The sequence below is a fragment of the Nothoprocta perdicaria genome, unplaced genomic scaffold (assembly GCF_003342845.1).
Source record: "Nothoprocta perdicaria isolate Ctin4 unplaced genomic scaffold, notPer1 scaffold_45, whole genome shotgun sequence".
Classification (NCBI taxonomy): Eukaryota; Metazoa; Chordata; class Aves; order Tinamiformes; family Tinamidae; genus Nothoprocta; species Nothoprocta perdicaria.
In genome coordinates, this window is record NW_020455699.1 from 4,337,419 (window position 1) to 4,363,667 (window position 26,249).

The 26,249-nt window shown below is 41.7% G+C and overlaps 2 protein-coding genes across 3 annotated transcripts in view; one reads left to right on the plus strand and one right to left on the minus strand.

Annotated features, from left to right (window-relative positions):
* The first annotated feature begins 6,762 nt into the window (after positions 1-6,762).
* On the plus strand, positions 6,763-7,474 carry LOC112953527 (tubulin polymerization-promoting protein family member 2-like). The gene is made up of 3 exons (XM_026046607.1): positions 6,763-6,947; positions 7,042-7,195; positions 7,292-7,474. The coding sequence occupies exons 1-3, from the start codon at positions 6,778-6,780 to the stop codon at positions 7,472-7,474; spliced, it is 507 nt and encodes a 168-aa protein (XP_025902392.1). The 5' UTR covers positions 6,763-6,777.
* A 7,469-nt stretch (positions 7,475-14,943) lies between these two features.
* SYK (spleen associated tyrosine kinase) overlaps positions 14,944-26,249 on the minus strand; it is a 28,558-nt gene continuing 17,252 nt past the window's right edge. The window contains exons 6-13 of one of the 2 annotated variants that reach the window (XM_026046574.1): positions 25,139-25,207; positions 21,282-21,375; positions 20,347-20,524; positions 19,200-19,409; positions 18,566-18,755; positions 16,899-17,039; positions 16,554-16,666; positions 14,944-15,071 (exon numbers count right to left, since the gene is read on the minus strand). In XM_026046574.1, the coding sequence (XP_025902359.1) occupies positions 14,999-15,071; positions 16,554-16,666; positions 16,899-17,039; positions 18,566-18,755; positions 19,200-19,409; positions 20,347-20,524; positions 21,282-21,375; positions 25,139-25,207 (1,068 nt within the window). In that variant the 3' untranslated portion in view covers positions 14,944-14,998. The remainder of the gene's footprint in view (positions 15,072-16,553; positions 16,667-16,898; positions 17,040-18,565; positions 18,756-19,199; positions 19,410-20,346; positions 20,525-21,281; positions 21,376-25,138; positions 25,208-26,249) is intronic. The other variant, XM_026046575.1, reaches the window with a different exon arrangement.

Sequence of the window (26,249 nt, forward strand, 5' to 3'; positions counted from 1 at the left end):
CTGCCTGTAAAGTCCTGTTTCTGCAGAGAGGGACATGACACTGCTACTGGAGTGTAGCACAGCTATGACAAAAGAGACATCAAGCACAGTGTGTCTGACTATGCTATACGGCAGTAATATATAGCAATAAATTGATGTTTTTCCTAGCCTCCTTCCAGGTTAGAGGGTAAGCAGCAGGTCCTGGTCTAACTTGAGAAGTCACATTATAGCAGGATGTAGAAGTCTTGGATCTGCTCACCTCCTGCGCATTGGGTACCGATGCGTTCAGTGAGGGACTGGCAGGCATAACAAACTGAATGCACAAGGCCACAGACTGCTGTTGCCTTTGATCGTTTCTGGTCATAGACTTGCTGGAACCATGAGGTGTCCCTAGGCAGCCCAGATCCAGGGAAATGGAAACAGGAGCCTGAGATGTCCTGGTTTGCTATCCTTGATGCTGCTGTGGGATGACTTCTCTCTCTTTGGGAGTGCCTATGGGTAAGGTGTRGGCCAAAACTGAAGCTCCATCTTTGTCCACTCATGACACTTGCAAAAGATTTCACTTCTATTTTGCTTGGATGAGTAGATTCTGCTCAGAATTTCTATTCCCATCCCCTCCTCTCTATTTTATGGATCTTGTATGATATAAGACACCTTTTCTGACTTAGTAGGTGGCCCTACTAAGTGGCCATGGAGTCATGTTCAGTATCATAGACSAATGAAAGCAACACCTACATCTAGATGGTAATGCTGAATTTGGGAGCCTGGTGCAGCCAGTAGCATTGTGATTGGCCAGTCTTTGCCCAATCTTTGCCCAGTTGCCCAATCTTTGCCCCACAGGTGTGCCCATTGCTTACCCTCTCCATAGCCAGATTAAGCATAGATGAGGTATCTGCTTTTCCAGGAGACTGAGCAGATATATAGTCAATGTGAAACATTTTACTCTCTTTTAGGAGCATGCATCTACTATCTTACTGGCATGAGCAGTAAGCTTACTGAGTAACATTAAGCCTACCCTAACCTAGCCATTATCACACCYATTATGACAACAGACCCATTACCATACCCCAAAGGCTCAAATGCCTAATTGAAAGACATCGACAATGAAAAGAGTGGGTGCTAGTTCTCACACTTGCCTACACTACAGGAATCAMAGAAGGGTCAAACCAAAGGTCTAATAAGACAAAATAGCTTCAACCAATATGTAAAAAAATGCAAATTAGAAAAGTCTGGTACCCCAAAAAGCTGTGCTGCTGTCCAGAGGGACCTGGACAGACTGGACAACTGGGCAGTGAGAAACCTCATGAAGTTCAACAAGGGCAAGKGCAGGGTCCTGCACTTGGGAAGGAAGAACCCTGGATACCAGTACAGGCTGGGGACTGACTTTCTGCAGARCAGCCCCACAGASAGGGACCTGGGTGTTGTGGTGGACAACAAGATGACCATGAGGCAGCAGTGCCCTGGTGGCCAAGAAGGCCAATGGGATCCTGGGGTGCATTAAGAATGGCATCTCCAGCAGATYGAGGGAGGCGATTATCACCCTGTACTCAGCCCTGGTAAGGTCACATCTGGAGTACTGTGTGCAGGTCTGCGCTCCCCAGGAAAAGAGGGATGTGGAGCTGCTGGAGAGARTCCAGCGCAGGGCTACCAGGATGATCAGGGGCCTGGAACATCTGCCCTGTGAGCAAAGGCTGAGGGAGATGGGCCTGTTCAGCSTGGAGAAGAGAAGGTTGAGGGGAGACCTGATCAGTGTCTATAAATACCTCAAGRGAGGCAGTGAGGAAGATGGGGCCAGCCCCTTTGCAATGGTGACCACTGATAGAACTAGAGGAAATGGCCACAAGATGAAGCATGAAAAGTTCTACAGGGACTTAAGGAAAAATTTATTTTCTGTGAGGGTAACAGAACCCTGGAACAGGTTGTCTAGAGGAGTTGTGGTGTCTCCTCTGGAGATCTTCCAAACCCACTTGAATGCAACCCTGTGCCACATGTTCTAGGTGTGCCAGCGTGTGTAGGGATTTGGACTAGATGACCTCCAKAGGTCCCTTCCAACCTTAAGGATTCTATGATTCTGTGAGTCTAGCAGAGGAGCAGAACAGATTAGTCCAAGATCCGCGGAGATCCCAGTGCACCAAAATTTAAGGCCAATATTTTTTTCATTTCTTTGAAACTGTGATCCTCCCATGCAGGAATTGGAGCTAGACTCCAAAGGTGGGTCTAGGGCTAGATTTTAGCTCACAAAGGTCTGGCCCCTTCAGTGGTGAGAAGTCGCTGCAGTCCTGTATGTTTGTCTTAGCCAATTCCCAACCCAAGAGAACAAATTTGCCAAAGGAAATCTGGAACTTGAACACGTAGTAACAGCTCACTGCAGCAGACATTGCCAGTTGTGTTGGTTATAGAGATGAACTGATATGATCCCAGATGATATGATATGGGTGTRCTATGATTTGATGATCATTAGTAAAATCAAAATGGAAAGAAATATTTCCACTGCTTAAGCAGAGACACTGCTTAAACAGAGACTATTGAGAACACTGCCAGATCTTGCAGCATAGCCAATTCTTTTCTCACTTGCACAGTGGGATATTAACATGTTTCTTTCAGGAACTGGACTGTGCCTTTGTAGCCAGTATATCTAGGACATGACAGATTAACATGTGAGTAGTGGAAGGCTGGGTGATATTATCAACTGATGCTGCAGAGAAAGCAACCACATACAAAGAGTTTGTCTCTCAGGCTTCTGTATCTAGGCTGTGAGTACAGATGGCAAAAATCAAAACAATACTCTGAATACAGTTCACGAGTTATAAATTAAGCAAAGCATTTAAACTAGGATAAAGAAGAAAACTCATTCAGAAGAAAATACTGGTTGTCTTCATCTTGTTATCTTAAACTTTGTCATCATCCACCCTTCCCTACCCTACCCTACCTTACCCTACCCTACCCTACCGTAATCCTTCCTTAACATGACCCTAACTCTTAACCGAACTGTACCCTAGTCATACTCTAATCTTACCTATTCTAACCTCATCCTAATCCTAATCTATAACATAAGCCTACTCTAACCTAAGCCAAACCTACCCTAATCCTTCTCTCTATTCTACCCTACCCACTACCACGCACCTCCCCCTCTCTTCTAATCTACACTACCTTACCTTCCACCCTCCACTCTATTCTAGACTGCCCTACTCTCCAGCCAACCTTGCACTCTACGTTAGCCTAAAATCTACCTCATGCAGGACCTTATACTCTGATGCACCATCACTGTGCAATGCAGCATATCAATAGAACAGCCCATCTTTAAAGGGATATAAAGTTTCCTTACAATAAAAAGAGTGAGACTTCCATCTCCCCTAGGACAACAGGAGCTTGACAGAATTTTTCCATGGGCCACAAATAACAATTGTGACCAGAAAGCAGGACATACTTTCCCAGTCAGGGACATACCTTCATCTCGACATTCAACCTTGGCAAAAACATCTAAGCCACTGCCTTGCTTCCCTGCATAAAGCTTTAAAATGGGAGAGTATTCGGCTCCCAGGTCCTTGTGCTTTAGTATTAATGATTTTTCATTTTCTTTTGTCTGAGGCTCACCTTTAATAGTCTGAAACAGTTTCTCCGGCCAAGGCAGCTGGCAGGAAGAGGACAAGGCTCAACTGTTGAAGCAATGTTATGGACTAACTTCAGCTGTGGTGTGAGCATAGCTCGGAAAGTAAATCAAAGGATTGACCCAACATGCACTAGTCTATAAGTGATAGGCTTAACCATCTATTACAAGATATCAGCAGCTGAATCTTCAGTGGATGTGAACATGAGCATGCAGCTGATGATTGGCAAACTTCTTTCTGTAAGAATCTAAGCAAATTAGATACTTACATTACAAATGAGATCTAGGGATATGATTCTGGCAATCATCTCATAGTGTGAGCTAGCATCTTTTAAAAATAAAGTACTCGACTTGCTTATTTATTTGTGCAAGTATATTAACCTTAAAACTACTTTTAAGTTTATGTTTCTTGAACCTCCTCCTCTAACATAATGCTTTGATGGGTTCCTAAATAATAGCAGTAACATTTGCATTTGGTGCAGTAAGTATATGGTAAGCAAGTAGTTTCTTCTGCTAGATCTGGGTTGAAGAGCTGCCAAGAGGCTTTTGAATACAGAGCAATGCTGTTGGAACTTGTTGAAGCAAGCCAAAAGAAGATTACCTTTTTTCCCCTAGATAACCGCATCAAGTCCGGGGTAAAAGGACTCTTGCCTGTGGAAGGAGCCCGTAAGAGGTATCCAAATCAGACCAGGAAGACAGACTTCAGGAGCAAAATGAATTCCTAATGTATCTGGAGTGGACTCAGTGGATGTTATACTGGTGATGCATATGAATAATATTACATAAGTATATATGCAAAGAGCAACTTTAACACAATACTAATCACCAATGTGATTATTAAATACTTTATTTCTCAATGGGTTAACTAGAGTATTGCAAAGATGTTTATGTAAGATATTTTTTCCAAGCCCTGGCAGAATTTCAGCAAATTGAACCATCTAGCCAGGACTCTAGCATGTTCATGAGGTGCCATGGAATCATGGTCAACTCTGGAAGCTGCCATGAAATCCTAGTGACTGTAATGGAAGAGGAGAATGCTGAGAGCAACTGAGTTTTTCTCCAGCCTTGAAAGGGTTTATTATGGACCTGGTTGCTGTTAATTATGAGCACTTCAGATGGAGAGAACAAAAATTCTGTTTGAATTGTAACAGAAAGTAGAAAAAAATCCCACCCATCTTCCCCAAAAAGTATTGACCTTGTCAGTATGGTCAACCATACATAAAATATATACATATGAAAATTTCACCTCTGAAGATTTATGGAACATACTGACTCCTGACCAAATAGAAAATGTATTCATATTAAATAGACCATTTTGACTGTGGATGGTTATTCTGCCAAGAGAAATTCACACAAGAACTCCAAAATACAGCTGTAGTCTCACCATAAGTATATCATTTATTCTGATCAAAGCGCATTGACTAGGCTGTAGCACTTTCCTCTCTATAGTTGATGGCTATAAAAGACATTTTGCTCAGTGTTTTGCAGCTAAGTATTTTATTGGTGATGTAGAATTAATCATCTTCCTACAGCTGACAGTTTAAGCAACATAACATATCCCTTTGTAATTTGAAATTTCTTTAAAAATGATTAGCCTATTTTGGGCATAGTGAAATGGTGTTAGAGTACTTTYGTTTTATATGTTATTCATGTTATTTTAATAAGACACTGTTTTTTCCTTTTCTTTTTGTTTTTGGTGATCTTCCTCTGTGTCCTCAGCATCCTTAGCCCTCCCTGAATGCAGTTTTAAGCTGAACTCATGACAAGCTGGCAATAGACTCAAATACTTATCTGAGTTCTTGGGACCAAGTTCTGCACTTCCTTGGCCTGGCCTTTTCAGAAGTCCTATGGTTGGAAGTGGAGAGGATGCAACACATGACCACATGAGACTTGAAGAGCAGAGACCATTGGCACATCCATTCATCCATTCATCACTTAATCTCTGTATTAACTCTGCCAGAGCAATGTGTTTGAAATGTATTGAAGTAACTTCACAGTGCCATCTGTCAAATATGAGCTACCATCAAGATGTTTAGGGTCTTGCAATGTTTGTGGTCAGAGACCCAAGAGACCCAAGAGACCCAAGTTTGTGGTCTGACCCAAGAAGTGCAAGAGATATATAAGGAAAAAAAGGGAAATAAACCCTTAGGTTTATTCATTATCACATACACACAGGCTGTGCAGCGCGGAAGCACATAGGCTCATGGCATTGCAGAGCTGAAGTGGTTTGGAGCTACAGGATAGCAAAGAGGAAAAATCCTGAACTCCTTGAGAGTTGTGGGCTTTTTCTCCACACCTGTGGAGCCTTGCCTTCTTTTAATGGCTTTTGGCTTGACCTAAAACTAGGAATATTTTTTATTTTCACTTAAAAATAAGTATTCCACGGTTCAAAAGAGGTACAATTTTTAAAAAACAGAACCCCTTCAGTTGGTCAGAACTGGTCTGAAAGGCATAAAGTGTTGTTTACCATCCAGGGCCCTTGGTGCAATGCCTATCCAGCTCTACCAGGGGCAATATCATTGTCTTACAGAAGTTATAGTGGGTTCAAGCTACAGGGAAAAGGCCATGCCTCCCCACATACCTGTGAAGCTGTGGAAATTGGGAGGATGTGCAGAGCTTTCTTCCATGCACAGGCTTTGGCTGTGCAAATTCAGTGGCTTTAGACAGGTTTGCAGTATCCCACTGGCTCAGTAGAAAAATAAGATATTTCTGTTAATAGATTATGTAAAAAGAAAAAAAAAAAAAAAAAAGGAAGACACATTAGTTGAATTTTCTATGTGCAAGGCAAACTGGAACTGATACCATCGGTCCAGGTGCGCATGGCCCTCCTGTGGCCTTGTCCTCAGGTGCGCCCTCCCTTCCCCTGGGCCTGTCAATAGTTGTCCCAGTGTGGAATGCGTCTTGGATGCTTGTGTTGGCTGAGAAGTTGCTCAGAGGTTTCCTCCTCCTTCCCATCCTAGCTGYGATGTGCCGGAGGTGACACTCTCTGCGCTGGGGCGCTGGAGCCGCTGCTGCGCCCAGGCTGTGAGGCGGGCGCCGGGGCACAATCCTCGGTGGCCAGGGAGACGCGGGGCTCGGTCACCTGGCACCATCAGAGTCCAGCAGGCCACATCCCCCTGCCAGCCACCTCCTGCACACTTATCTGGCCTTCCTCCTGCTCTTCACTCTGTTCCTCTTCCTCAGACAGGGCAATGTCAGGGGTGGAGGAGACTTTCCGCAAGTTTGCGACCTATGGTGACACGGCCGCCAGCGGCAATGACATGACAGGGAAGAACTTCTCCAAGATGTGCAAGGAGTGTGGAGTCATGGACGGCAAGGCTGTGACCAGCACTGACGTTGACATCGTCTTCAACAAAGTCAAGTGAGTGAATACAACCTGTGTGGGGCGTGTGGGGGTGGCCACAGGGCCTGGCGAGGTCCATGAGCCCCATGTTGATACCCGTGCCACCCTGCAGGACCAAGGGTGCCCGCACCATCACCTTCGCCCAGTTCCAGCAGGCCATGAAGGAGCTCTGCGGCCAGCGCTTCAAGGGCAAGGCCCCCGAGGAGGCGCTGCAGGCTGTCTACGGCCTCCTGGAGGGCAAGGAGCCTGCCAACGTGGGTGTCACGGTGAGCAATCCTTCCCTAATGCCCTGGGCGCGGGGCTGAGCCCGGTGCTGAGACCGCCCTCTCTGGGCTAACCCCCGCCTGCTGTGGTGGCCGCAGAAAGCCACCAAGGCCGGCGCCGTGGAGCGGCTGACGGACACGAGCAAGTACACGGGCAGCCACAAGGAGCGCTTCGACGAGAGCGGCAAGGGGAAGGGGTTGGCAGGCCGCGAGGAGCTCACCGACAACAGCGGCTACGTGGGCGCCTACAAGGGCGCTGGCACCTATGACAAGACGCACTAGAGTGCAGGGGTGCCCGCTTGGCCAGGCTGCGGCAGGGCGGGGGTACAGGAAACGCTGGAAACACATTAAAAATGAGAGCATTGCACCYGCCTTGTTACTATTATTTATTATTTGTTTCTCTTTCATGACTTGGGTCTCAGAATATGTAGCCCTGCACAGGGTGGCTGCCCTCAGCCAGGCTCATTTGGCACCCGGTGTGTCCCGCATGCCTCCTGCCTGCCCCTCCTGCCACCGGTGTGACCTGTGGCCCACGGGGACCTTGTTCCAGGCGGGGAAGGCACGGACCAGCTAGAGCTGTCTGAGCAAATCACATGCATCTGTCTTTCCTAAGGCCTCAGTTTCCTTAAATTATACAACTCAAAGAACGGCCAAAGTGAAACCTTGCAAAAATAGGATATGTGGTGTTGATGCTCTTCTTTTTTTTAATAGCTGGCATGGAGAAAGCTGTGGGAGCTCCGGCAACAGCCTCAGTGCTATGTGCTGGTGCTTGCGTACAGAGAGTCCTGGTTAGCATTACTTTGGCCACTATGTGACACCGGAGGGTGAATTTTTGCAGCATGATTCTGTCCCTGCTGCAGTCTGGGGTGTATCTCATGCAGTGCTGCAGCACAAAGGGGAATCATCGTGGCCAGTCCTGACTTTCCCTTTTAAGCAGAAACTACAAGAATAGGAGGAGGAATGCCATGCTTCCTCTGTGCATCATCCACAGCATGGACAGATGGAAAAGAAGTCTGAAGGGCTGATTGAAGTGTTTAAAATAGTACCCGGCTACCGCATGCCCTGGGGAAGCAGTAATATTGGTGGATCTCTGCTCTTAAAATAGGTAAAAAGACAGACATGCATTGATGGCGATTCAACAGTGTGTTTGTGTTAGGAAAGCCTGGGTGGTGAGCTCATGCACCGGGAGAGGAATGTAGGCACATCCAGGATTGTGCCAGTAGCACCTCTGTGTACCTGCAGCTGCCAGAGACCTCAGGTGAGCCATGAGCAGCCTCAGGTGCCTCCATGCTACACTACTACCTTTTAATTTAAATACATGCTCAGTTTTAAAAGACTCTGTTAGCAGGGTGACCAGGAGAGTGAAGCTTTTCAGAAGCTGCTAGTAGAGTGAGGTAGCTCTCCATGGATCAGTCATTCCTGGAATGACTGCACAAATCCAGTTGCAAAAATCGATATTACTAATCTAGGTGGTTATAGCAATTCTGAGTCAAGGGCTTCAATCRTTTTGATAGTTTTTCCCTGTCCCCAATAAAGGTGTAATTTAGAGCCACAACTGCCCCGGTTTTCATCTTCATCATAGCTAGGTATAAGAGAAAGGAAAGCTAATACCCTTAATTCTGCTCGCTGTCAACATCAGTGATCTGGTTTCTGCAGGTCATTTCTGATAAGAAACCTCTTTAACTCTTTCTATTTTCAGTGCAGTTTTCTTGATGTCTTTCAGGGCAAGGCCAGCATTAGTAACTGTTTCCAGCTGCATGTTGCTGCACGGAGCTAGAGCACAGGTTACCTGATACCTCAGTTTAAATGAAACTGCTTGATAACATTGATGAAATCTGCCCACAGATTAAAACCAGATTTAAAGATATGACTGTGTAGTAAGAATAGAGTCAGGAGCAGAGGGCATTACCAAGCACAGGTCGGATTAAATGGTGGGAGTGCATAAATCTCTTAAGCAGCTCTTTCAAAACATGCAAGTGAGTGCTGTACACGTGCTCTGTGAACTGTGCTGCCGTGTAACGTAGCAGCAGGTATCCTAACACTCCTGCTACTGTTCAAAACAGCTGCATTTCACTCTAAGAGAGGAGCAGAAGGAAAGAGCAGATTAATTCAGCTGCCGTTTGCTGGGCACATGGGCTGAGTGCTCACCTAAGTTGCTATGGTATTCCCCCGTTTTTAGCAAACCTGTTTTTGCAAATTATTTTTTTTTATGTGTGTGTGTGAGTGTGCATTTCTAACATGAGAGTGGGTCTTGCAGGAAGCCCAGGGAGGCCAGCACACAGCCTGCTGTGGCTGTAGGCATGTTGGGAGGCTGCTTCTGCACCGCAGTGGGCTCTGTCCAAGAGCTGGCTATTTGACACCATATTGCAAGGCTTAGGTGTGACTCGAAGAGCCCTTTCTTGTCCGGTGTCAAGCACCTGTGATAGTGGACAGATGTGGGGAGTTAACGCTCTGGATTACAGGCCTGGTCACTGAGGTACTATTTGGATTCATCATCACAAATGTTGGTGGCCAGCAAAGGAATCTCAGTCTCCTCATTTCCCCTGCTTCTCCGGCTATCACGGAACGCGCAGAGCTCCCAGCCGCAGGGAAGCTGTGCTGAGACTCAGAGCAGTGTTAATTATATTCTGAGGAAGCGCGTGGGTATTCACCTCAATTAACACAGCAATTACAACAGCAGAGGAAAACACTCGCTTGGTGAGTGACGCATGGCACCAGCTCAGCTTCAGAGAGCTAGGTGGTTGCAGGGATGTTGTTTCTGGTTAGTTACTCTTTCAGTAGTGTGTCGCCAGGATACGTGACTGCCTTTTCCCAGCAACATTAGCCCATCTAAAGGAAGATAATTCCTTTCCTTACACACCTCACCTTTCTCATCATTCCTTCCCTCCTTTGACAGTGCCAAATCTGGCTGCACACCTGGGGTCATGTCGCAGACTGCCTGCAAAGGCTCAGCGCTGGCTCCCTATGTGTACAGGAGGTGACATTTGGCTGCTGAATGAGGCACTGCAGCCTCCCAATCATCCCCTGGCCCGCAGGCAGGGACAGCAGGGACAAGAGCTGCTCATCTCCCAGGCTCCTGCATATCTGCTCTGCACCATGCAGTGCAGCACCTGGGAAGTGGTGCTATTGAACCCTGAAACGGACTTTCCCCATCTGAATCTTTGCCTCTAGTTTCAGGTTTCTGCACTGTGGTTGTCAAGAAACATATGGATGGATTTTGAGAGTGGTAGTCAGTGGCACGGAGTCCAGCTGGAGGCCTGTAGTTAGCGGTATTCCCTAGAGGTCGGTCCTCAGTCCAGTCCTGTTCAACTTATTCATTAACGACCTGGATGAAGGGCTGGAGTGCTCCCTCAGCAAGTCTGCTGATGATACCAAACTGGGAGGAGTAGCTGATAGCCCTGAGGGCTGTGCTGCCATCCAGAGGAACCTGGACAGACTGGACGACTGGGCGAAGAGAAATCTCATGAGGTTCAACAGGGGCAAGTGCAGGGTCCTGCACTTGGGGAGGAATAACCCCGGACACCAGTACAGATTAGGGGTGGACCGGTTGGGGAGCAGTCCCTCAGAGAGGGACCTGGGTGTCATGGTGGATGACAAGATGACCATGAGGCAGCAGTGTGCCCTGGTGGCCAAGAAGGCCAACGGGATCCTGGGGTGCATTAAGAAAAGTGTCTCCAGCAGGTCAAGGGAGGTGATCGTCCCCCTATACACAGCCCTGGTGAGGCCACATCTGGAGTACTGCGTCCAGTTCTGGGCTCCCCAGGACAAGAGGGATGTGGAACTGCTGGAGAAAGCCCAGCGCAGGGCTACCAGGATGATCAGGGGCCTGGAACATCTGCCCTATGAGCAAAGGCTGAGGGAGCTGGGCCTGTTCAGCCTGGAGAAGAGGAGGCTGAGGGGGGACCTGATCAGCGTGTCTAAATACCTCAAGGGAGGCAGTGAGGAGGAGGGGGCGGCCTCTTTTCAGTTGTGGCCAGCGATAGGACTAGAGGAAACGGCCACAAGCTGAGGCACCAAAAGTTCCACAGGAACTTAAGGAAACATTTCTTGACAGTGAGGGTGACAGAGCCCTGGCACAGGCTGCCCAGGGAGGTTGTGGAGTCTCCTTCTTTGGAGATCTTTAAAACCCGCTTGGATGCAGCTCTGTGCCACGTGCTCTAGGTGACCCTGCGTGAGCAGGGCGGTTGGACTAGATGACCTCTGAGGTCCCTTCCAACCTTAAGAATTCTATGATTCTACGATTTTTTTTTTTTTCCTACATGAGGTGCTTTCTGTCCTGTCTGCGCTTAGGGCTGGTAACTATGTGTTAGTTCAATGTTACCCTGCATCATTCCACACAATCACAGTCCTTTTCCAATCCCCAACTTCTGTAACATTCTCACATGATTGATAAGAAGCCCTGATTCATCCCTGAGCTGTGGTAGCTACGTCTGTTTCAGTCCAGGGAAGGCATCTCTCTTGCTCAGGAACAACTCACCCCCTTTTCTGTGCACGTAGGACATGTTTGCTGTTGCTCTATCTGGAATTCCTGATCCTGACATTGGTTAGAGAAAATGGGGGCAAAGTGTCTCGAAAATACCTGGTAATTATGCAACGCAAATATCATGATTTATATTCACATGGATCTTGCTTCACAGCAAATGGTAAATAAATTAACATGGCACTTTGTACTGCATATTTACATAGGAATAACTGGAATCAAACATTTGGAACAGGTTCCAAACTTTTGGAACAGGTTGCCCAGAGAGGTTGTGGAGTCTCCTTCTTTGGAGATCTTTAAAACCCGCTTGGATGCAGCCCTGTGCCCCGTGCTCTAGGTGACCCTGCGTGAGCAGGGGGGTTGGACTCTGACCTCTGGTCCCTTCTAACCTTGGGCATTCTATGATTCTATGATTCTAAACACGCAGGGCTACAAAATAAAGTGTTTAGAGACAAGCGCTCAGGACTAAATGTGTTCAAGCATCGCCGCCTCCTGGCAGGATCCTGCCACACAGCTTCCTTACCCAAAAGGAGACCTTCTTGTCAGCTGTTTCTCGAGGAAACACCCGCAGGAGTTGGTGATAGTAAATTCCCCATGAACCCTGCCCAAGTTAAGGATCTGGAGAGGTCCTCTGTCTTCTGGTCTTTTTATTGTTACCTGTACTTACAGGTGATCACCTCCCATCTTTGTATTGCTGAGGAGTTAAATGAAAGAAGACTGCTCTTGCTTTTCCAGAAAATCTAAACACGAGCCTGTTTAAGGGGGGCTCCAAGGTTACCACCCTGGCGTGAGCAACTTACTTAACACGTACGTAGTGATTCCAGCCTGTGAAGCTGGAATCCTCACGCAGCAGATGGCAGACTGCACTGACCACTGCCGTCCCTGCCCTCCCGGAGCCCCAACGCTGCCGAGCAGCAGCCCAGCAAAGCTGGGGGCTTTGGTGCGGCAGCGAGCAGATCTGGGGGAGCTTTCCTGTGGTTCCTAAATAATAACTCACTTCAGAAGCAGTCCCAGGCTTTAGTGAACTTCCCTGTTACGGCACTAGTGGTCCAGTATCAATAAGGGAAGTCCAGGCTTTCCACAGGATGAACAGTTACAGTGATTTGGTATATCTCAGCATTTGACAGAAGCACATACACAACAGTTTACATCAGCATGCTTTATAAGAGAATGTCTTTAATCTCAGCTTAAAAATCAAACCCAGTGATTTCACAATATCTCATATCCTATAAATTGTAAACTCTTATTACAGTATTGCAAAGTTAGAAATACTTAAGTAACACCAAATCAGGACATTCACTCAGAAGGAAGTGGAAGAAATAATCCCCAGTTTTGTTCCATCAGCAACACTCTAAGACATATATATATATCGCAGAGAAATTGAGTGCTGCCTCCTGCTGGCTGGTGAGCATTTCTGCAACTGACATATGACCGGTCTGCCCATGAATGCACTGACTGTACACATAGAGCTGACAGTTTCTCTGAAAAAGGAATAATGTTAAAAATCACATACATACAACTATAGGCAATTTCTAGATATATCTCATAGAAAATGTTTCTTAAAAAAACTCCAACAAACTACAAATTGATCAGCTTCACTATAAATCACAGTTGGGTCAGGTCAAATCTGAAACATAGTTCCTTTTACCGAGTCTCTGTGTAGCATATGCTTTCTTATGTGTTTTGCCTTGGACACTCAAAAATTAAACTACTAAAAATTATCAGTTATTTTTGGAATAGCAGACCCTAAAATTATTCAAAGTAGACAATTTTTTTTACATTGAATCTTATATTTGTTTATAGTTTATCATAGACTAAAAGTTAATACTTTCACACTACAATTGCCATCAGTTCCTTCAATTTCTCTAGAGAGAAAAATACCACTGCATCTCTTAGGAAACCTTGATAATACCACAGTTAAACATAGGTAACTTAAACAACTTTGCACAATAAATATATCTATCTCTAAATGTTAGTTTTCATATTCATCTGAAACCTAACCCAATAGATGCAATGTGCAGATTCCTGAGATATACATAAATGCCAGTAAAGTGACTGCTTGCAGAAGATAAGTGATAGAAATTTTTTATGCCTAGAAAATGAGATAGAACAAAGAAAGATAAGGGTATGGATAGGAATAGAGGTCAACTACCTTATCTGTTGTTATYACTGCTATACTTAATACAGTATTGGAGACATTGCATTGTGCATTACGAAGAAAAAAGTAATGCCTTTTCCTATGCGGTTTGCAGTTTTGTGCAAGAGACAGGACTATTATGAGGCAAATGCATTTAGAAGAGGACAAAGTAAGCATAAGCCGGTTTAAAAATACTTGAGCTAGGGGGTGAAATTTAGCTTTAAAGCTGATGAGCTGTTATGAATCTCAAACGCTTTTAAAGAAAGATTAAAAGACGTGTTTGCTGCTCACTTTGCTGCATGAGAAGCTTTGGTAAACCCCAGAGACACCTGGGGAGAGCTGAAGAAGGACAGGGAGGGAAAGGTGCTGTTCTTTACCTTTCACTGCACAGCTGGCTTTTTAGGAAACAGAGTCACGGACTTTATATGAAAACCCTGAATCATTTTTTAGGTGCTGATACGTCTTGTCCCCAGATCCCCAGATGAGAACATATCCCCGAGTTTCTAGGTTTAACAGAAAGAAAATACTGCCCTCTGGGAGTGGGAACTCTCTTTCTAAACACTAGAAATTCACATCTCTCAGATGCTCTCAGTTTACATTAGTACTGAAAAGAATAGAATTTACTTAAAAAGGGACAAGACAAAATCAGTCACGCTGTCGGTCAAAGTGACTGACAGACTTTCACAGTGAATTTCTTAAACAGTGAGGAGTGTTTATGACATTCCCTCGTGGGGAGGGGTAAGGCTGGAAAGACTCCATGTATCTGAGGGCCAAGAAAAGTAATAACATGGCTCTCAATCCCCATCTGCACTCAAATACAAAAAAAAAAAAAAAANAAAAAAAAAAAAAAAGAAATTAAATAGGCTTTACACCACAGCAAAATACGTCACTAAGGTGAAAATAAAACATAATAAAACAGAACGTAGCAGAAGGCCAAGCATATGTGCTGCTGTCCTTTCTGCGTACTTTGAGGTCCCACCACTTTTCACATCCTGTATTGGGGCTGGATATTGTGCAGAAAGCAAGCAAAGGCATTTTGACACACAGGGCCTAGCTTAGACCTTTACAGGTTGAAAGTGGCAGAACAAAAAAATCCAAACTACTCATTTTGAAAACTAAACACATGAATGGCTGCAGCTTCTCAAAAGGTGCTTGCTGAAGGCAGAGGAAACTCTTGTTCTTTGTGTTGTTAGTGGGAAATATCGTAATAGTAGTTACGTAATCTCATCTCAACTGCAACAAATCCTGGCCGGTCATCAATGCTGTGAAAAGAAGACAAACATCACTTTGTGGGAAGGAGAACACTGTAAAAGGCTTGTGGGTGGCTTTGTACCTCTTCAGACTTTTCCTCAGTCGTGGCTCATTTAAAGCTGCTCGCAATGCCTTTAAGACTACCAATATTCTACTGCAAAATGAAAATCAAGTGGTAAATACCACCTCAGATAAGCCAGGAAGTGGACATACTTGCATTTTTTTTATTTTGGGGATTATGATCTTTGAATGTACTATGTGAAAGAAATGCTAAATCAGCACCCTTTTACTCATATACTCATATAACTCATTTACTTCAGTAATAATCTAGAAAAAATAGTATTTTACAAAGTAATGTGCACCTTAAAATAGGTACTACAATTATAAGAAATGGCTTAGCACCACTAAGAGGATGTATGGCCATAATATCCTGTCTGCTCCTGTGTCTGCAGATCTTTGTTGTTTTGGAAGAATGTGACTAAACTGAGAACAAGTGCTGGCCAAAGTATGCAACACTGACATAGCTCTACTGTCTGACTTCAGCAGTCAGCCTAACTGAGCAGCCTTACTGCATTTTCCCTTCCCTTCCCTTTCTTTCCCTTCCCTTTATCAGGGATATTTTAATATAGCTATACAGACAGCAATATTCTTTTTTGATACAGTTATTAAATACTATTATTTACGGTTTTATAATTTGAGTACAAATGATCCTGGATTACTCAAAGACAACTGTTAGTGATTCTTTGAATCAAGCAGAAAGGCAGAAATTATTTTATGGCTCCATACTTATTCTTGAGTACTAGGTACAATAAGCTAATAAAGAAGCAACTTATCTAAAAGTGAAGCACTACGGCTCCTGAAATGGAATTCAAAGACATTTGTTTGACAGAAACATCCTCTAAACTGGAAGAGTAAGTCATGTCACAGTGGGATCTGGGTGCTATGTGGAAATTTTCCTACAGGTAAAAAGTGACTTCTACAGGTCTTAAATTATATTTTTTTCCTCCAATATGCAAAGTTTCTTAAGTGCTAAATAAGAATTGAAATGATGGAATCCAAGTTAAGGACATGTTGAAACAAGAGAGGCAAAAAAGAAGGCCAAAATAGTTAGGACTGAGAAATGAAAGGAGTATTTTGGAATAATGTAACTTTATAGTTTCAGTAAAGGCTTTGGGAAGGAAAATGAAACAAAATACAACCCTAAATAGAAAAAAAAAATCTGCTCCATTTCAAACATTCTTTTCCAAATACTTTAGACTGATATTTCTGAGGACTTACTGGTTTTGACAATACTCTATTTTTCGTATTTGAGCGCAACATTTAAGGCAAAAAAAAAAATGTACCGGATGTGCAAACTCAGCTTTGTGCATACACCATAATTACCTCAAATCATTTTCATTTGAAGTATGAAATGCCTTTTTTCTTTCCTTTCTGGCTATTAAGTAGACTAAAATAAACTGCCTTTAGGAGAGAGAACATCACATCACACTCACTTGTACGTCCAACACAGTTTCATTAAATCATAGACTTCAGTTGGACAGACTTCGGGACGTTCCATTCGTTCTCCTCTTTCAATCATCTGTGCGACTTCGCCACCTTTCATCCCCTGGAACAGGATGATCAAAACAGTTGTGTGAGTTACAAGTCATTACAGCATACATGGTAGCATTAGGCAGAGAGAGGCCCAGAGCCAATTTTGGGGCCATCGTTTGATTAAATTGTTGCTGCAGATGGGCTTCTAAGGCCTATTTTGACCTGTAACAACCCTTCAAGGTAGGAAAGTCCAAATATATTCTGAATTTAACAAGAAAGAAAAATTGACAGCTATAATTACTCACCTTGTATGGCTTTTGTCCATAAGAAAAAGCTTCCCACATTAAAACCCCAAAGCTCCAGACATCACTTTTGCTAGAAAACTTGTAAAAATTCATACACTCTGGAGCATACCATTTAACTGGCCATTTTCCATGACTTTGTGCCTAAAATAATAATAGAAAAAAGAAGACATAGTAGTAAGCAGTAAACAATATCAGAATTTATATAGCCCAAGTTAACTTAGAAAATGTAACCGGAAAGGAGTCAAACTATGTGCCGATATTTGCACTAAGTACTGTAACATTTTTGATATAGTTGGTGTTAAGGAAAAACATGTAGGAGCATATTCAAAGCTATTACTAAACTGTTCATAATCTTCCACTATCTAAATAAAGCAGAGAAATAAATGTTATGGCAAAGTAAAGCTTAACTAAATGACTGGGAGGTATGCTTGCAGTGACTTTAAACTTTAAGCTGCTCCTTAAAAATCTAGACTTTCTTCAAGAGGGCAAGAGACAGACACCCAGCCACGCTGAGGCCCATCCAACTTGAAGATGATGCTACATTTCCAAGTGGCTGCCTTCTGGCGAAGGACAATTTGATCAGATTCTGCCAAGGGACCCTCATCGTGATGCGAGGTACCCCAGTGCAGTGCTCGACCCTGTGCCATGTGCTCTAGGTGACCTGCCTGTGCAAGGGGTTGGCCCAGGTTACCTCCAGAGGTCCCTTCCAACCTTAAGCATTCTGTGATTCCATGGCCTCCCAACACATTTTGTGGCACTGTACGGGCAACAGCTGCTAATGCCAAGTCTCAGCCCTCTGGCAAGCAGCTCTGGCTAGGCTGGATGTACTGGTTTAAGATGTTACTGTTTTGTGGTGTTTTATCTTTTTCTTTTGCCAATAACTAGCTGGCAATAGTTACTGTTCCCACAGGAAGGCCATCAGAAGGTAGCATTTGCTTGTTCCTCCTCTGCTCCATTGCATGGTTTGGTTTATTGGCTTTAAAGGGATGGTGAAGGGCAAAAGGCAGAAGGAAGAAATAACTTGAACTGCAGGAACGCTACATCAGAATAGAAGATGCAGAAATGTAGAGAACCTGTCTCCCACAAGGATGGTTTTACTTTATTAAATGTGGCAGTTATTTCCATCCCTTTAGCTGTAGAGAAGTCCAATTAATTTAAAGCCAAGCTAAACAAACTCTACATAGCTCAAGTGATTATTTACCAGCTATCTTCTTTCAGCACACTCCTACAGTACAGTTCTGTCAGTCAACAGCGGAGTGTGCTGGCCTAAATTTCACTCGGAGATGGTGAAAAAAAAATGTGTGCTGAATTGCAACAAAGGCATTTTCCTCCTTTAAAATATAGAAGTATGCAATTTCCACAGTAAATTTCAACCTTGCATTTACAAGTTTATTAAAAAATAAGTAAAGCCACAAGGAATTGGCTTTTTCCTCCTACCCATCTCATCATATATATGTCATCATGTTGATGATGACATATAGATGTCTTTCATCATGATGATGAATAGAAAATCTATTTCAGTGAGTTACTACAAACTAAAAAATAATAGATGTTTTATCTATTACACTGTTTTGATTTTCAGGATTAGAAAACAGCAGCACTTCAACTGAAAATAATCTTGTTACTTTATACTGCTATTCAGATTTTATATCCTGTGCAAACCTTACCTTGTAATAACTTTCATCAGCACTGAGAGCTTTAGAAAGTCCAAAGTCACTGATTTTGGCATAATGTTGGGTGACTAATAATACATTTCTTGCAGCCAGATCCCTGTGCACAAAGTTACTCTCCTCCAGGTATTTCATCCCCATGGAAACCTGATGCACCAGCTCTGTTATATTCTTTTCTGTGACATGTCTGAAAATCATAATTGAATCTTTTAAGAGGTCAGTAGTTCATTTTCATGATTTTTCATGGAGCTACAATACAAGTTTGCACTATGACCTTCCCATATCATAACAGCAACCTTTTTCACTTAGGCTTTGCTAAGTTTTAATTAGAATTGGCAGTGGAAGGATGTCCAGGGAAAGAAAAAGTGTGATCATATCAGCAAACGAGTAATTAAAAGACATCTGGAAATTTTCACCTATTTAGAATGCTCTGTTTTACCAGCAATATTTGAAAGCGGGCAGACACATGCAACACAATCATGCCTCAAGTAAGAGTAAATATTGTAATTAATTATTAAAATAATAGTGCTACAATTTAAAATTGCATTAAAGACCAAAAAAAAAAAAAAAAAGATATATTTATTTTTTCCTCTTAGATAAATCCTAGAAAATGATATCAAAACTTACATACCTATTTTTTTGCAAAAATTTGTTCAAGGGCCCAAGTTCAGCCATTTCCATTACCAACATCCAGGCTTCAGCTTCACATATGCCTATCATTCGGACAATATATGGATTATCCAGTTGCTGCATTACATTTGCTTCTCGCAGTAATTCATCTTTTACAGCTGGATCATTACTCTCATTCTTAAGAATTTTTACAGCCACTGGCTTGGACCCCCTAAAAAAGAAAATCCAGTTCTGGGGTTAATTGAAGAAAAATCTGCATAAAAATGCACGCAATCTGCAACCAGTGTTTCTGTGCACATAGTACAAACTGTGAGAAAAGAAAGAATTGAATGTGCAGAGGGGGGAAAAAGAAAAACAACCGTAACAGGAATCCCTCTCTACCAAGTTCTTAGAAGACTGAAAAGAGCTAAGTAAAAGAGAGAGAATGGGAGGAATCTCAAGGAACTATAAGCAGTCACTAAGGTCTTAACCAGCCCAAACCCAAAGGTATTGGACAAAATATTTTTGCCCTTTCTAGTTATTCTCAACTCATGAAAAGACCAGGAATAATGAAAAGGCTACCTAAAGTATGTGATTATTGAAAGAATTCCATTGAAAGCCTATACACAATCAATCCAGGTACTTAAACAGCATCCTGGTAGCATTAATTTATGCAGATACATAAATGGTCAGGTGCTCCTATTCCTGACAGTACAAATAGGATCTGTTCTAACAGCAATTTTATGGCAGGATAAAACTGTCCATAGCTCCCTCTTTCTCATAGAGAGGCCATGTAGAGTAGAAATGCCAAGAGGCATAGCTACCAATCCAAACTATGGAATATGGCAGAAAGCTCCCCGTTATACTATCTCTGCTAGGACAGAAAATAGTCTTAAGGGGCATTTCCCCAATTTATAGACAAAAATAATGGCTGGAAGGTCACTCTGTTATAGGCAAAGAGCTTCCTCATTTCAAAGGAAAAAAGAGGGTGTAAGAGAAGAGAAGCTGGTGAATTTTAGCTCAAATTCCTGTAGGTACAGTCTGTCACATCAAATAACATGCAAGCATTATTTTTGCTCCAAAAAAAAAAAAAAACAAGCTAAAGCTTGTATTTGACTCCATAAAAACACTGTACATTTGGCTCCATAAAAACAGAAGGGACCACTTACTTTTTCATCCTATAGAAGCCTTTCTTTACTGTTCCAAAGTTGCCAGAGCCAAGCTCACCATCCTCCAGGCTTAACAAATTCCTATCAAGAGTGACATTTTTTGGTCTCATTTCATCTGGATCAGCATATGGACTTTCGTAGACCTCAGTGTCCATGGGTAAGGCCTCTCTTTGATCAGCTGCAGTTCAAGCAGTGAACAAATTACAGATTTTAAAAACATTCTCCTGCTACAGGTACTACATTCATTCTTTCCATGCTCAGGATCATCAGTCCCACAATCTCATCTTTGAGTTTGCTTTACTAAGAGCATTACCAAGACCCTACATGTAGCCCAGCTACAAGTAGTTTAAAATATCCTCCAAAAGAGCGACCTCCATTTGAGGGAGTGCTGTAACTACAGAGCAACTGGATAAATGGGAAACCAAAAGACACTTCTTCCTATGTTATACAGAACAGCTGTGTAAGTCCTATGGTTCTTGGCAGAAGGAGCTTTAGGAGGTGCCCGTTACTTTAATATCTTCTATTTGTTATGTCAGGCAATTCTTTATTCTTTTTAGGCACTCTTAATTACATTTTACAGAGAGCCTAGGGACCAGCTTGGTACATTTCTTGGGGCACATGCTTAGGGCTTTTCAATGGGGCACACACTTCTTTTATTTTTACCGACTGGGAGGATGCAGGTTTTACAGCCAATAAGATAAAAGTCTTCTACCTCAAAAGGGAAAAGGGATTTCTCTTAAATCAGTTCCATTACAGATGCTGTACAGATGCTGACATCTGGCAAAGTGTTACCAGGTTTTAACTATGATACTTGCTATCCCAATACATGAAATAGCATAGAATATATGCAAGAAAATAAAGAAATATGGGTGGAATATAGACCTCTAACAGATTTTCTTTTTTTTTTAAATCTATGATGCAAATACTGTGCCTACCTCTATCAACTCCCATGAGTGTTCTTGTTCTTTGGAGCACATAAGGATTAAAAGATGCTGCTTCATCAGCAGAGGAAGCAATAGGTGACTGTTGCTGTAGCACACAAATAGAATTTTTCTGTTTAGCAACAAAGAGATAAGTTAAATGCATTTTTTTTTCCAGATGACTACGGCATAATGATTACAAGAGAAATGTAGGTAAGAATTAGAGAGTAGGAAAAAGATCAAATAAAGCTCATCTCATTATGGAGATTATTTCTTGAGCAAATAGGCAGGCCAAATAAAACACACAGAGCTAAAGCATAAAAAGTTATGGAAAATATTTTAGCACTTTTAATCTGAGAGAATTAACTGAAAAGGGTTGCACAAATCTTATTCTGCAGATGTTAAATTTACTTGCTTCCATGTAACACTAGAAGTCCTAAGGATTTCTTTTTTATCTATTCTGTCCCTCATGCCTGACATAATCTCTCTCTATATCTAGGTCAAAGAGAAATTAAAATAATTTTTAAAAACAGCCCACTGTTTTTCTTGCGGGTGTTACAGAATGACCTCACTTTTATTACTTTGATGAAACAAGGGTAAACAGAAATTATTTTAATAAGCTTGAAAAATGAGTTATTATGGACCAGATGCTTTGGGCCAGTCTGTCTGCTCTGTGATGATCCGGGGCAGAAAAAATGACCTATTTCCCTACTACATTTCAGGTATAGTTCAAAAAACACCCTTCTGTTTGATACTCCTTTTGGGGAAATGGACCTCATAAAACCTACCTAGCACTAACCCAGCCTACTGCAGAGCTCCTTGGCTAAAGGCTGGCTCTTGCAGGGTTGTGCACCCCAGTATGGTACAAGTTATAACCTGCTCTCTCCCATCTGTGACCTGTGACAGATCTTTTCAAGATAAATCCTGTGTGATCCTTTCAAGAACAGGGAAACCTTTTTCTGCAGTTTAGTCCCTTTTCTTTATGTAACAAAATGAAACAAAAATTAGAGTAATTGATAGACTATCAGCTTTTTTCTTTTGTTTCTCATCTTTCTAGCAGAATGACACCCAAAAATAGAAATTAAGACATCCAAAGAGGTTGGTAAGCTCCAAAAAAAAAAGGAGAATTTGCTGTACCTGCAAAACATTCACAAAGCTGCAGTTTCAAAAAAGAATCAGATGGAATTATACTTACAGTATACAGAGTATACAGTACAGAGGGCAGAGTGATTTTAGCAATTCTTGGCCAAGTGTTCCAAAAAAGAGTGAAAGGCAGAGAAAAAATATACTGAACCCCTGGGAAAGGGTGTATCTGGGACAGTGTATCTTCAGGGGGTAATTTTAAAGGAGGCACAAGTCCTTTCCGTCAGTTTTATCCCCCAGATACTCTCCTGAGTAGAAATACCAAGTATTCAAAAAGCAGCACCTACAAGATAGAGCATTGCTCTGTGACGGTCTCAACTGTGCACCACAAAACATGAGGAGAATCTCTGAACCCAAGCCTTGTGGGGTGTCCTGCAGCTTACCCCTTACTGAAGCAGTGAAATCTTTCCTGTAGCCCTTACTAAGCAAAGTGATACTGGCAGAGCTGTAGCTCCAAGCTAACCAGAGATGCATGGTAGCCCTACTTTATTTCTTTCCACAAGCTGCCCAGTGAACTCCAGAGTTTGGTCAGCTACTGTTACCGAATATAAATTCAATCCATGAAAATATCGAAACACAAGTTTATTTAATTAATTTATTTATTTAACTAGTATTTAAATCCAGAGTAATTTTTGCCCCATACTTTAAAAAAGAAAAACAACTTTAATTCTGCAGGTCTTTTTCGGTGCAAGAGATCTTCATCTTTACATGACCAGTAAATAGGCTAGAGGATTAGTCACATTAGTCTTACAAAAAACAGTGAATGAATACAATGCCTATGGATTTGCTCTCCCAGTAAAAGAGGAATATAGAAAAATCATCCACTTTAAAGGATAAATTTTTTATCCTAGCTTCTATTTAAATCTAATTTTTATAGTAAAGATCATTATTATGAAAGCAATCAGTACAGCAAGTATGGTTGCTTGTCATGTCAATTAACTCTGATTTTTATTAATATAAATATATACTTAGGCCTATAACATCTTCTTTTGTGACTAAACCAAACTGTCTATCCAAATGCAGCATGACAAAGATTTTATTAGCTAACTACTCACTGAGCTTTGACTAAGACTTCCTATTGCCATGAGGTGGCACCAGTTCATTTAAAATATCACTCTGTATGAATGAATAAAATAGCAAGAAATATTTTGATTTTGGAGATAAACCTGTACCTACCAAACGAGGCTGTGAAGTCTTTTTTTTTTTTTTTTTTAATGTTCTGATTTCCTAGTCTGAATAAATTCAACAGCCCAAAGGTGTTCATTTTTATTGTCTGAAAATTTTTGACATATTGAGAACCTGCTTCCTAATTAAGCAGGTTTTTAGGGAAAATGCATCCTGGGCTTCAGGGATAGTAAACGTTGGGAATGGTAGTAGCTGAACTTTACTTTTAGCTTAGGGGCTATATTTGGCAATATGAAGCTTGTGAGGTTGAGTATTCAGAATAAGCACACACAAACAACGGCCAAATTGAACTCCTCAAATTGCTTTTCTAAAAAGATCGATCCTTCTGTGTCAGTCTACTTAAGTCTGCTCTGTGCAGCAAGTGGGCATGTGATTGTAGAGGGCAACCAGAGAGCAGCTCAGGCTTTACTAGGTGAACAAACAGCAGCAAACAAACCTCTTCCATTTACACCTGGTGAATTCAGATCCCACAGTGTTCACTTTTCTGAACAAAACCAAAATACTCTTTTGTCCGATAAGCAGCATCACGGCAAAATTTCTGAGTGACTTTAGAAAGATCCCAGACACTCTATGTGTATTGGTACATAAGGACAGCACACTAAAAATGAAGTATAGGTTCTGCAAGACCTTGGAAAAAATGCAGACATCAACAATCATCTGTACTTCAGTATACAAGTGAACTGAATTATTTATGAAAAACAAATGCAATTGTTATATATTAATATGATTAAATACAGTAAATACCAAACATAGGTTTCAACTCTGAATGGCAGCTCTGCTCTATGGCTTCTTCTACCTGCTTGTTTTTGTTCAAGAGCAAATGGTAATAAATAAATAAACTGCAAGAGTCACATGGACAAGCACATAATTCTCAGCATGCAGACAAAGTCCTTAAAACCATATTCACAACTATATAGATTAATGGATAGCAGCATTTACTGGGCATGTAGCACTCGTTACTACAGGACTGGGTTCCCTTGGACTCTCTCGCTTCTTGTCACCTATTCTTTTTTGCTGAGGGCTGCAACAATCTACAATTGCCCAGGTGCAATTAACTTCAATGCATAACAAGATTTGTGCACACAATTTCTGCAAAAATAATTATGAATAAATTGTTCCCTAAATGTGCTTATTAATAGCTGGGCAAGCAAGCCAATTTTCTGATTAGGAGTGATATTTCTCACTAGAAGTATCATTTTTTTCTCATATAAGGGACTATTTTTAAAAGCATATTTTATCATTTGCATRTTATTTGCAGACATGTGGGAAACAGTGTTTATATTTTGGAATGTGAGAAATTACTTAAAAAAAAAAAAAAAAACCTAAACTTTTTTAAAGCTACTGCTTTATTTATATAAAATCAAGACCACGATTATGCAAAGGATTAGGAATGAAGCAGAAAGGTTATAAAATCTTCACAGTTTGATCATTAGTAGTCAAGACAGACATTTAATACCAGCAAGCCAAAGGAGAAAAGAAGGGAAATTAGCCAAGTGTAAGTCTTTTTAACTCAATCAAAAACCTAAAAAGACTGTATGATGCACCTTTTTGCTGCCAGCCTTTGGAAAGGTGTACGATTTGAGTCTTGAGATAATTCCACCTCTTGCCCAACTCTAGAAACCACAATGTCAAAGAGGAACAGTAAAAGTGTCAGGAAAATTTCTAGAGGTACTTTAGAAAATAGACATAGCATACAAGTACAAAACAATCACAGTCTTTCTCTTTGTTCCTGCAAGCACATTCAAGATGCAAAGTACTATGAGAAATCTTAATACTAAATATTCTTTAAGTTACATTTCTCTCAAAACTTTTTGAATCTGTAGAAATACCTTGAGGCAGTTTTTAAATTCAAACATGCTGCCCTCTCCCTGGCTGTCTCGTACAGTGAGTTTCTTTTGTCTCCAATTTTAGTCCCAGTGAAACACATTTAGCAATGGAAATCACATAATAATCTTAGTCTGTTGAGAAAGACCAATATCCCAAGCAGGATTTGAAGCATACCTTGATTTCACAACAAACATAATGTGGTTACTGAAGCAAAAGCACATAAACAAACAGTCATTCCAAACAAATATGAACAGGCTTTGGATACTTTTAAATGAAATGCAAGAGTATTCTATAGAAATACACTAATTAGCATAATCAATTGCCATTTCTAAAGGTCACTGATAGGTCATACCTTGCTAATTAAGACTTTGACACAGTACTGTAGTGACTATAATGACCAAGCATTTAGCCTGCTACTCATGCTAGAATAATAATCTGACCTCTCCTCTCAATCACATTAAACAGTCTTTGAACTGACTTATATATATTAGAAATTTTTATAATAATGCTATTTGGACTTTCTTAAAGATAAAGATAAAAAAAAAGACTGATGATTGAATAAACCAAGTGTTTTTCTCAGCTTTCTTTTAAAAAATTGATTGCACATACAAAAAGCATTTTTTGTTTTAAAATATACAGCATAGCCCAACAGTTTGTATTCTCACTGGAAGAATGGAAGTTCTTTTGATGTTTATTAGCTTTACAATTGTGATATTAAAATTCTGATAGTGCATGAAATAGCTTATTGAATGTGTTTTCTTTTTCTTTTACCTCTTGAAATTCTATTTCTGTATGGGAATAAAAAATTTTCAAAGCATTTACTTACTA